The sequence below is a fragment of the Elephas maximus genome, chromosome 7 (assembly GCF_024166365.1).
Source record: "Elephas maximus indicus isolate mEleMax1 chromosome 7, mEleMax1 primary haplotype, whole genome shotgun sequence".
In the NCBI taxonomy this organism is placed as follows: Eukaryota; Metazoa; Chordata; class Mammalia; order Proboscidea; family Elephantidae; genus Elephas; species Elephas maximus.
In genome coordinates, this window is record NC_064825.1 from 116122768 (window position 1) to 116135323 (window position 12556).

At 36.9% G+C, this 12556-nt stretch overlaps 1 protein-coding gene and 1 pseudogene across 1 annotated transcript; both read right to left on the reverse strand.

The window, feature by feature from the left end:
* Nucleotides 1-272: 272 nt before the first annotated feature.
* LOC126080504 (olfactory receptor 5T1-like) lies at nt 273-1616 on the reverse strand (annotated as a pseudogene).
* An 8692-nt stretch (nt 1617-10308) lies between these two features.
* LOC126079643 (olfactory receptor 1094-like) lies at nt 10309-11295 on the reverse strand. Its single transcript, XM_049890769.1, has one exon. It carries the CDS (start codon nt 11293-11295, stop codon nt 10309-10311), a length of 987 nt encoding a protein of 328 aa, XP_049746726.1.
* Between the last annotated feature and the right edge of the window lie 1261 nt (nt 11296-12556).

A 12556-nucleotide genomic window follows, 5' to 3' on the forward strand; every position in this document is an offset into this window, starting at 1 on the left:
AAGTGAAGGCCAAGTTAAACAAACAGTAATCAGGAATATAATCCATCACTGAATGTTTAATATGGGTACATTTGACAATAGTCCTACAGCCATGTAAATGGGATGGTTTCTCTGTGCTCATAAAATTCTGCCTTGGAAGGTTTGCTAACGCTTTGTTTGGAAATATTCTAGGATATACAGACCCTGAAAAGTAAAAGCAAGACACTTTCTTCCCTAGATTCAAACTTTAGAAATATGAATTGATACTCGACATTCTTTTCAGTTTTACAATGCTACAAATGTGCTTTATTTATGAACCAATTTCTCTGAAACATTTTTTTCATTGCTTCTTTTACATCTTTGTTCCTCAAACTGTAGATGATGGGGTTCAGCATGGGAATCACAGTGGTGTAGATTACAGACACTATCATGTCATGGTCAAAGGCATAGCTGGAACTTGGTCTCAAGTACACGAAGAGGATCGTTCCATGGTAACTTGATACTCCAGTTAGGCGAGAGCCACAAGTGGAAAACACTTTTCGCCTTCCTTCAGCAGAACGCACCTTCAGAATGGCCATCAAAATGAATCCATAAGATATCAAGACAATCAGGATAGTGAATATCTCAATAGATCCCATAAAGTAGAAGAGTAGAAGTTGGTTGATGTGAGTGTCAGAGCAGGAGATAGAAAGAAGTGGAGGGATATCACAAAAGACATGTCTAATTTCACTGGACGCACAGAAGGAGAGGCTAAAAGTTGCTACTGTGTGTAAAGTAGCATGTGAAATACCACCAACGTATTATGCAGAGATGAGTGCCACACAGACCCTGGGTGACATGTTAACTGAATAGAGAAGTGGGTTGTAAATTGCTGCATACCAGTCATATGCCATTGCTGCCAAGAGAAAGCATTCTGTGGTCCCAAAAGTGACAAAGAGCAGCATCTGTGTTGCACATGCAGTAAATGAAATGACTTTATTCTCTGCTAGGAAATTGACTAACATTTTTGGGGAGACAACTGAAGAATAGCAGGCATCTAAGAAAGATAACACACTCAGAAAATAGTACATGGGGTTGTGGAGTCGGGCATCTGCCATGACTAATAGAACCAGTCCCAAATTTCCCACCAGAGTAAAAACATAGATTGCAAGAAAAAGTAGAAGGAGAAAGACTTGCAGCTCAAAAATTACCTGTGAAGCCCAGCAATGTAAACATGGCGACTTCAGTGAGGTTCTTCAGCTGAAACCTATATGGATCCAGCGTGGTGACAACACTGACATTTCAGTTCGTATTTATAGTTCCCAAGTGCAACTGGAATCGCCAGGTGGTGCAAATGATTCACATATTTGCTTCTAATTGAAAGTTTGATGGTTCATTTCCACACAGAAGCACCTCAGAAGAAAGGAATGAGAATCTACTGCCAAATATCAGCCTTTAGAAACCTTAAGGAGCATAGTTGTACTCTGATAAATTTGGAATTGCCTTGAGTTGGAATTGACTAGATGACACTGTAAATGCAATATACTGGGAAACGGAGTACACCCGATTACATCTTCTTGTCCGTTTCCTAGAAGGGCATAATAATATCCTAGGTTATGACGGGATGGGATAGGCAGTGACAAAGTAGATGAGCCCATGTGGACGCAATTTCCTATATAAAGAAAAGAAAAATGGTTTCATTCATTTGTTGGCTAAACTTGTCATGTTAAAAACAAGTAAACAATCGAACCTGCCAATTAATGTGGTTCTCAAATTACCGCATTAAAATTTGCAAAGAAGAATGAATAGAGGAAATTTTAAATCCAAAATCATTAGACTTGTAAATACACACTAATCATTTTAAATTAGTTACAACATACATGAATGCCTTTCCTTAATGTCAACTAGGATAAAATAAGAGCAACAGCATGTATCTCACAAGACAGGATGAAATTTAAAGGCAAAAAACTTATTAAAAATGATTTAATTTTAAAATGTTCCCAGATGACTAGAAAATAGGCGAAAATAGACATACCTTTCGACTTGTCTTAGAAGGTGGCTATTTTTGTGTAAATCCACAAAGTTTATCTATAATCCACCAGAACACATCTTCAAATATTTTATCATGTATTGTCATTTTGCTTGAATGGTATATTAAAAAAATAATAAAGTCATGAAATAATAAATAAACACATATCCATATATTTTGGGGGCATCACAAAAAATACATTTTTATTTCAAAAATCCCCCATTCTCTTTTTCTTTCTGTCCCTCCCACCCCTTTTTTTCTCTCTTTCAAGAGTTCATGGAACACAAACAAAAATATTTACTGGAGATAGTGAAGGGAAAAATAGAAATCAGGTAGATAGGAAAAAGCTCAGTAAAAGTAAATTAAAAATATGCAAGCAAATTTTGGAAAAAAAAATATGGCAATAGGTAGGATACCAAAGAAATTCATTGCAAAATCCACTGCAAAATATAACTTGACTAAGAGAAACAAAAGAAATGTCAGCTAGACTGTGATTATAGCCATCACTTCATTGATGTTTCTGAGACAACAATGGTGGAAAGTTAAGAGCATTGTATTTGGACTTGATAAACTTTTATCAAAATCTCAGAAACAGCACCTAGTGCCAGTGTGAGCTGGGAAAATTAAAGTCGTCCTTCTTTCTTGTGCTAAAGAATAGATAGGATGGACAAAATGATTTCAATAAACATTGTTTCACTACATGAACATGGCATCCATGCAGAGTGCTCATTTATGAGACATGTTAACATAATTTTTTAAATTCAAGTTTTGATTATATGTGAAAAGTGCATATGCTTTTTGTTTATCTAAAAAACAAATAAATAAAAATAAGCCTTCCACATTTTATTTATCTAAAACAAAATAAACAGCGATTTTAAAATCAACATTTTTTATCAAAGCATTGAGCAATGAATGAATCCCAAACCACAAGCTAAAATATTTTTCTTTTAGTTATACGTGTTTGTTAAATGTTAATATGCAGATTAAAATATCATTTTATTGAAATTAAGCCCAATGAATCCTAATATTCTGGACTGTAAACAAAAAACAGAAACAAACCTGTTGCCAGAGTCACTTCTGACCCACAGCCACCCTATAGGACAAAGTAGAACTGCCTCGTAGGGTTTCCAAGGAGCAGCTGATGGATTTGAACTGCTGACCTTTTGGTTAGCAGCCTGAGCACTTAACCACTGTGGCAATCATGCCTCTATATTTGATAATCTGTGAAGGATTATAAAAATGCATCTCTGTCACAGCATTCTGCTTTTGGACTTGTCAGTAAAATAATAGTGCATTTTGCTGAAATTCTCCAAATACTCTTGATGACATAATTTTCAGGCACACTTGATGGTCTGTTCCTGTCCATAGAGCAAGAACGTGGTTTATGAATGTAAGTATATTTTATACCAAATCAAGACCTGTTAGAGCAGTTGTCTACTTCACTATAGGGAGCTGGAGATTTAATAGAGGAAAAAGTAGGAGGTTTAATCGCTTCACCCAAGATTCTTCAAACAGGAATTATGGTTAGCTAATCTTTAAGGAAATTAGAACTGTGTTTATGAGAGAAAACACGCGTGGTGTGAACCATTAAGGCACTTGGCTGCTAACCGAGGGTTTGGAGGTTGGAGCCTACCCAGGGGCACCTCAGAAGAAAGGCCTGGTAATCTACTTCTGAAAATCAACCTTTGAAAACTTGTGAAACACAGTCATGAGTCAGAGTGGACTACATGACAAATGATTGTTTGTGTTTATGACTAGTTGATTTCAGTTTAAGAGGCTATAGTGGCTAGGAACACAAAAATATAGATTCTGAATTCTCTCTTTTTTTTTTTTTTAACAAAACATGTTCCATCTTGAAGACTAAAAATATATCAGCTCCTCAACTCTAATAGAGTCATTATCGGAAAACATAAAGTACCTGGTACCCATCAGAACAGTACTAAAAAGATTAGGCTTGAGGCGAAAGAAAGCCGTGATAGCAGCTACCAAAGATTAATAAGTGGACTCAAGGGGCTAGGAATTTTGTGCACATGACTGTACATAATCTTCATAGCACCAGGAAAGCTAAATAATTTGGTGATCTTTTATAGACGAGAGAAAGAACCAAGGCCCAGCTAGACACAAAACTTGACCAAGGTCACACAGTAGTTCCTAGCAGAGCAGGGATTCACCCCAGGTTTTTCTGATCCCAGTCTAAGCTATTTCCACTTGACCATATTGCAACTCCCACAGTGCCAGGTTCTTATTCTGGAATCACCAGCCCCGAGAAATAATGCAAAATAACATCCTCACATATTCGAATTATTTTTTAAAGTAAGCAAGCTTAAGTAGACCATGAAATTAAAATACGTATATATATATATGTAATGAAAATTACTTCTACAGAAAAATGTTTTAAAATAATTTACATCCCTCCATGAGGAAAAAATTTATATATATACAATCCCGAAGGAGCATATAGCCAAATGCTGGTTGAAAGCTCATTTCCTCTCCATTTAATAATTTCCCTGATTTTTGTATTTGTTGCTGTTTTTAGGTGCCATCGAGTCAGTTCAGACTCATAGTGACTACACATAGAACAGAACACTGCCTGGCCCTACATCATCCTCACAATCTTTTTTTATTTTTTTAATTTTCAAATATAGTCCCTTATTTCTACTATTCCTATTCCGATTATCATCCATAAAGAAAATTAAAGCAAATTTCTGATTTACATCTCTATTGACATAAATATGTATGGAGTCCTTTCTGTTTTCTTTGCTGTGTTCTCAGGAAACCTTCAGTTTTTAATACAAATCTGAATTAACCAGAATCACCTAATTCAAATTTACTTTAAAACTAGGCATATACTCTAGTTGGAAATTAATGGTTAAACTTCTAAAATATTTTGTAGTGTTGTAAATATTTCCTCTTACCTATGGAACTGAACTGCTCACTCAATTAAAGTATGCTATGATTGTGTTTGGATTCTTGTATCCCTTTCTGGAGCTCTTCTTGTAGTTCACAGGGGATGCACCAAGGAGAGAGAATGCTAACTCTCTTTTGGGACAGAAAAATAACAAGATTTTTTTCTCCCTGCAATAACAAGAGAACTGTTCTGGAACAATGAGCTACTTGATAAAAATGATTAAACGAATTGCTGTGGACTCTGGAAAACTGATGCTTTGCTGGAAAAGTTTATGTTTTAGGACTGGAAAACATATCAAATGTTACAGAATATAGTCCTAGCTCTGATGCTAATTAGCTATGTAGCATTGGTTAATAAACTAAATTTCCTGTAATCCAGTTCCCTCCTTCTGAGAACATAACCTGCTTAACTCTTTCAAAACTCTGTAAACATGTATATTATCAAAGAATATGAAAGCATAACATATGTCAGAATTTGTAATTTTTTACTAAAAATAACAAAACTTCCCATCTGAACTACAAGGTCTTAGTTTTATAGTTCTATGAGTCATACATGTAAGCTCATTGAAAATTTAATACAAGAGACATTAAGAGACATAATTTTACTGTCAACACATGGATAGAAAGTTATAACAGGAGAGACAGGGTTTTATACAGAAAACTGTTAATATTCTATGTGATAGAATATTAAAATATCAGGTATCTGGCAGATATCAAACAGTTTGAGTTGTATAGGATCTTTTCGGGCCATCTTGGGGCAGCAGAAACAGGTACAAAGTGAGTGAAGTCCGGACTTTGTGAACATCCAGGCCCTAGTGAAGGCACCACAGGCAGGGAAGCCTGAACACAAAGAATAAAGAAAGGGCCCGCTGGTGCACCTCCCCTCTGATACCATAAGTCTCAGGAGGAAGCATGTGTGGAGAACAGTGAGGCTCAGACTTTGTGAACAGCCAGGCCCTGGTGAAGTCATCATTGGTGGGGACACACCACAAGTGGGTAGCTTTAACAAAGAGAAAACTTATTCCCTCATATTCTAGGAGGCTAGAAGTCCAAATTTAGGGTGCCAGTTCCAGGGACAGGCCTTCCTTCTCTGTCAGGTGCAGGAGAAGGATCTTGTCATCAATCTTTCCCTGGTCTAGGAGCTTCTCAGTGCAGGAACACTGGGTGCAAAGAATGCGCTCTCTCTCAGGCTCTAATTTCTTGGTGGTAGAAGGTCCTCCTGTCTCTCTGCTCATTTCTCTTTTATATCTCAAAAGAGATTGACTGAAAATACAATCTAATCTTGTAGATTGAGTCCTGCATCATTTACATAATTGCCTCTAATCCTGCCTCATGAACGTCATAGAATTAGGATTTATAACACATAGGAAAATCACATTAGATGACCAATTGATGAACAATCACACAAAACTGGGATTCATGGCCTAGCTAAGTTGATACACACTTTTGGAGGAAAGAATTCAATCCATAACAAGTGGATTGTAAACACTGGGCCAGAAAGCCATGTCAGAGAAACCATTTTTCCCCAAAGGAAATTTAGAAAGCAAGCCTATTTACAACATCTAAAAGAATAAAATACCTAGAAATAAATTTAACCAAGGAAGTGAAAGGCTTATACACTGAAAGCGATAAAACATCACCGAAAGAAATTAAAGAAGACCTAAATAACATATGACTTAAAAAAAAATATGACAGTTCTGTGCTAATAGATTGAAAAACTTGATATTATTAAAATAAGCTTCTTGCAATAGCCTTTGAAATTCCAACAGTCTGCATAAATGGAAAAAAACACAATCCTCAAATTTACATGGAAAGGCAAAGGACCTGGAATTGCTGAAGCAATCTTGAAGAATGAGACTAAAGCAGGGGGGATAACACGTCCTGATATCATAATATACTAAAATTACAGTAATTAAAACCCTCTGGTACTGGTATAATAATAAAGATATAAACCAAAGGAATGCAAATGAAAGTCCAGGAATAAATCCACACTCCTATAGTCAACTATTCAATGGGGAAGGAAGAGTTTTTGCAAGAAATGGTGCTGGGAAAATTGAATTTCCACACGCAGAAGAATGAAACAGGATCCAGGCGTTATACCATACACAAAAATCAATTCAAAATAGGTCAAAGATCTGTGAAAACTAAAATTTATTGGTGGAATTAGGCTTGCTGACCCACTGAACAAGAACGCTGAGTACCTCTCAGCCAGAGTTTACTTGTGGAGTGGGGTGCATACGTTCATTTGTCATTGGAGCTACAGAGCTTTGGAACACTTGCCACAGCAGGGCAGAGACAGTTGGTGAGGCCTGAGGGGCTGAGAGGCCAAGGAAACAGGAAGCAGAAGCTGAAGAGAAAAGGAACACAAAAAGCCGAGTTGCCCCAGTCTCAAAAGGTATGACCACAATTTCTGGTGTCTCAAAGGGTGGAACCATGACCTCTGGTGTTACTAAGGGTGGAATCACCCCTCAGGTGGACTAGGAGAGTAGTGCACCTAAAGCCTAGGGTGCAGAGTTCCCGTCCCAGTAGGCCTGGAAGGTGGAGCTGAAGCCCAGGATTGAGGCACCTCCACTAAGAATCCAGACAGTATGGCCAATACCTAGAGTTTGGAGGGGGCAGAGCCATTGCCTAAATAGTTTCAGAGAACAGAGAATTATTTTCAAAGCCTTGAGTGCTAATGTAATATGTTCTGCTAACTTGCTTGATGTCCCTTATCCCTTCTTTCCCTCCAGTTACTTCCATTTGTAATGGAAATCTCTAACTTGTACCTGTTCCACCATTGCACTTTGGAAGTTAATAAATTGTATTATATGTTTTACATCTGGGGAAGAATTTTTGAATTTTGGACTTGGAGTTGATTTAAGACATTTGCTATGATATGACGGGGTAATGTGTTTTCAACGTGACAAGGTCATAAATTTCGGGGAGCCAAAGAGTGGAGTGTCACAGATTGAGCTATGTCTACCAAAAATATGTGTCAAATTGGTTAGGCCATGATTCCCAGTATTGTGTGGTTATCCTCAATTGTGTGATTGATGTAATTTTCCTATATGTAGTAAATCCTTATCTTTGCCTATGGTTAATGAGGCAAGATTAAATTATGTTAAAGAGGATTAGGGTGGGCTGTAACACCCTTACTCAGGTCACATCCCTGATGCAGTGTAAAGGGAGATTCCCTAGTGTGTGGCTTGCACCACCTTTTACCTCACAAGAGAACAAAAATCCTTACAACTGGGCAAATAAGCAATATCATGATAAAAGGAGAAAAGAGTGAAGTTATCAAAGGAAGCTGGACCATGAATAAGGAAGACCAAAGAAGAATTGAAGCTTTTAAATTGTTAAATTGGTGAAGAATATTGAATATATCATGAATTGCCAAAGAAAGAATAAATTTGTCTTGGAAGTACAACCAGAATGCTCCTTAGAAGCAAGGAAGGCGAGACTACATCTTCCCTACTTTGGACATGTTATCAGAAGGTATCAATCCCTGGATAAGGCCATCATGCCTGGTAAAGAAGAGGGTCAGCCAAAAAGGGGAAGACTCTCAATGAGATGGATTGACACAGTGGCTGCAACAAGGGGCTTAAACCTAACAAATATTGTGATGATAACTGAGGACAGGGCAGGGTTTCATACTTTTGTACATAGAGTCACTATGAGTCAGAATTGACTCGATAGCACCTAACAACAACAGACTGAGAGAATAAGCTTCTTTTTGTGAAAGGCATCTGCTTGTGGTATTTCTGTTATAGCAGCACTAGATAGCTAAGTCATAGCAGTTAACAATAGATCACCAGATATGATAAAAAAAAAACTGGAACTGCAAAATTGAAGTAGATATACGGACCTCATAAGAATTAAATAATTTTGTACATCAAAGGTCTTTATCTACAAACTAAAAAAGATAACCTACAAATTTGGAGAAAATTTTCGGGAACCATATATCAGATAAGGGCCTAATTTCCAAAATATATGCAGAACTTCTGCAATTTAACAACCAAAAGAAACCAAGCCCCTGCACTGCCCTCCCACCAAAAAAAAAAAAAAAAAAAAATTGGGCAAAGGACTTGATTAGACAGTTCACTAAAGAGGATATTCAAATTTCCAGAAAGCACATGAAAATAATATCGTTAGTCACTGTAGTTTTTGTTCCATATCAATGAGTCAGTTCAGTCTCATTGCAACCCTATGTACAGCACAACAAAACACTGCCAAGCCCTGCTTTGTTCTATTGTACATAGTTTTGCTATAAATCAGAACCAGCTCTCTGGCATCTAACAATAGCAAAAAAGAATTTTAGTGGTACCAGAGGTGAGATAGATGGAAAAAGGGGGATTTTTCATATGGGAGGCATTGAGTTTATATTAAAGGTGGTGGAATATTTTGGGAAAAGAGAACAATAATGGTTGTACAACTTGAAACATGCAATCAAAGTTATGGAATTGTAAATGTGAAGTTGTGTTAGTGAATGGTTTGGTGGGTATATTATCAGCACAATAATAATAAAACTAAAATGACACACTTTGGACTCCTGACCTCTGAACTGTAAGATAAGACTATGCCATTAACAAAATAAGTAAATAAATAAGACTTCAGAATGGCATTTTGCAGTAGATTTGCCCAATTCAATACACTGATTTCTTTACTGCTGCATCCTTGTACACTGATTACTGACACAAGTAGAATGAAATCCTTCACAACTTCAATTTCTTCATCATTTATCATGGTACTGTTTTTGGAGCAACCACACGTAGTAGCCAGTTGTAGATTATTCTCTAAGCTATATGTTTGTTTTTACTGAGTCTTAAAAAAAAAAAAAAATACTCTAAATAAATATTACCACCTAGACTCTCCGGAATTTCAGAATGAGTCCAATCAATTTCTGTGATTGGACAATAGCAAAGAAAAGCTGTAATAATGGAATCAATGTTTCTGGTGCTGCACCTAACAGTGCAGAAGGCATACACAAGGCCTAGATGGATGTGACCGTGTGAAAGCATAAGGGGATAGTAATCTTTGAGAAGTCCTTCAGAGGGATTCCAGAACGGGAAATGAACTTCCAAATGTTTCCTGAAGACTTACTTTAAATAGTGTGAGAATGTGTGAAGTCATAGAGTTCCCAAGACATCATCTTTATGCTAAGCAAAAGCAAGTTAACCAAAAAATTATCATAGTCACATAAACGTACCAATGAATGTTTAATGTCGGTAAATTTGAAAATAATCCTATAGGCATATAGATGATACAACTGATCTGCATGTGTAAACTGCCTTTGAAGGTTGATTAATGCATTTTTGAAAAAATTCTAGGACAAGAAAAATATTCCCTTTTAAATAAAAGCAAGACATTTTCTCTAGATTCAAACCATAAAAATATGGATGGACACCCAACATTCTTTTCAGTTTCATAATGTGCTAAAAATGTACTTTATTTATGAACCAATTCTTCTGAAACAGTTTTTTCATTGCTTTTTTTACATCTTTGTTCCTCAGACTGTAGATGATGGGATTCAGCATGGGAATCACAATGGTGTAAAATGTAGACACTATCATGTCATGGTCCAAAGCATAGCTGGAATTTGGCCTCACATACATGAAGAGGATTGTTCCATGGTAAATGGATACTCCAGTTAGGTGAGAGCCACAAGTGGAAAACACTTTTTGCCTCCCTTCAGCAGACTTCATCTTCAGAATGACCATAAAAATGAAACCATAAGAGAACAATACAATCGGGATATTGCACAACTCAAGGAAACCCACCAAGTAGAAGAGCAGAAGCTGGTTGATGTGAGTGTCAGAGCAAGAGATAGCAAGGAGTGGAGGGATATCACAAAAGACGTGTCTAATTTCATTGGATGCACAGAAGGAGAGGCTAAAAGTTGCTACGGTGTGTAAAGTAGCATTTAAAAAACCACCAACATATGAAGCAGTGATGAGTGGCACGTAGACTCTGGGTGACATGTTAACTGAATACGAAAGTGGCTTGTAGATTGCTACATAGCGATCGTATGCCATTGACGCCAAAAGAAAGGATTCTGTGGTCCCAAAAGTGACAAAGAGCAGCATCTGTGTTGCACATGCAGTAAATGAAATGGCTTTATTCTGTGCCAGGAAATTGACTAACATTTTTGGGGTGACAACTGAAGAATAGCAGGCATCTAAGAAAGATAACACACTCAGAAAATAGTACATGGGGTTGTGAAGACGAGAATCTACCACGACTAGTAAAACCAGTCCCAAATTTGCCACCAGAGTGAAAATATAGATTGCTAGAAATAGTAGAAAGAGAAAGACTTGCAGCTCAAAATCATTTGTGAAGCCCAGCAATATAAACATGGTGACTTCAGTGACATTCTTCACCTGAAACCTGTAGGGATCCAGTCCTGATGACGACACTGACATTTCAGTTGATATTGAAAAATCATCGATGGCAATATCCTGATATCCTGTGAAAACATAGTGGACTCAATTACATTTTCATCTTTTTTTTTTTTTTCTTTAGAATGGGGTAATAACATAGTAGGCAGCAATGGGTTGTTTTTGTCAACTGCTTTTGAATTGGCTTCCAACTCAATTGGACTGAACCTTGCTTCCTGAAAGTGAAGAGGACTTGAAGCACTTACTGGTGATCAAGGACCACAGCCTTCAGTATGGATTACACCTCAACTTAAGAAAAACAAAAATCCTCACGACTGGACCAATAAGCAACATCATGGTAAAGGGAGAAAAGATTGTAGTTGTCAAAGTGGTTTGTAGACGGCTGCATTGCAATCATATGCCGTTGCCACCAAGAGAAATGCACAAAGGGATCAGAGAATCGTGATGTACAGAGTTTTCGTTGGCTAATTTTCAGAAGTTGATCACCAGGCCTTACTTCCTAGGTCATCTTAATTTGCAAGCTTCACTGAAACCTATTCAGTATCATAGCAAAACGTAAGCTTCCACTGAAAAATGGGAATCACACCTAGCATTCCAGCACAGTAGGTGAGAATCTACCACTGAACCACTTTGCTCCTCTAGAAAGGTGATAGGCAGTGACAATGTAGTTGGGCTCATGTGGATACAATTTCCTGGATAAACATAAGAAAGAAACGGTTTCATTCCTTAGTTAAACTTGCCATGTTAAAAGAAACAAACAAAAAACTTGCCAATTTATGTGGTTCTCAAAACTATAAAACCTTATAGTTTTGAGAACCACATAAATTAGACCAATGAATAGAGAAATTTCAAAATCCAGAAACAATAGGATTGAAAGTACACACTGATACACTAGTCCAGAATTTGCTGCAGTGTTCATCGGCACCTTTCCTTAATGTCCTCAATTGCAAAATGAGAACAACAGCGCTAACCACATACAAGACTGGATTGAATTTAAATGAGGAAAACTATGTGAAAATGATTTAATTTTAAAATATTCTCAATTGGCTAGAGAATAGGATAATTTAGACTTACATTTCAAGTTGTCTTAGAAGGCAGCCTTCAATAGACCAATCATTTTATGTGCTCTTTTCTCTTAATTATTCCATTCCATTGACATTTCTAGAACAGTGGTGAGCAGATTATCAGGTGGTATTCTGGAGATAAACACACCTTGTATGCAGAGAAAAACAGGATATTGTTTCTTTTTTTATGTTTCTTTAAAAAAAAAAACATTTTTAAGTTG

Coding starts and splice junctions, on each gene's coding strand:
- LOC126079643 (XM_049890769.1), bottom strand. CDS start 11,295: ATGTCAGTGTCGTCATCAGGACTGGATCCCTACAGGTTTCAGGTGAAG.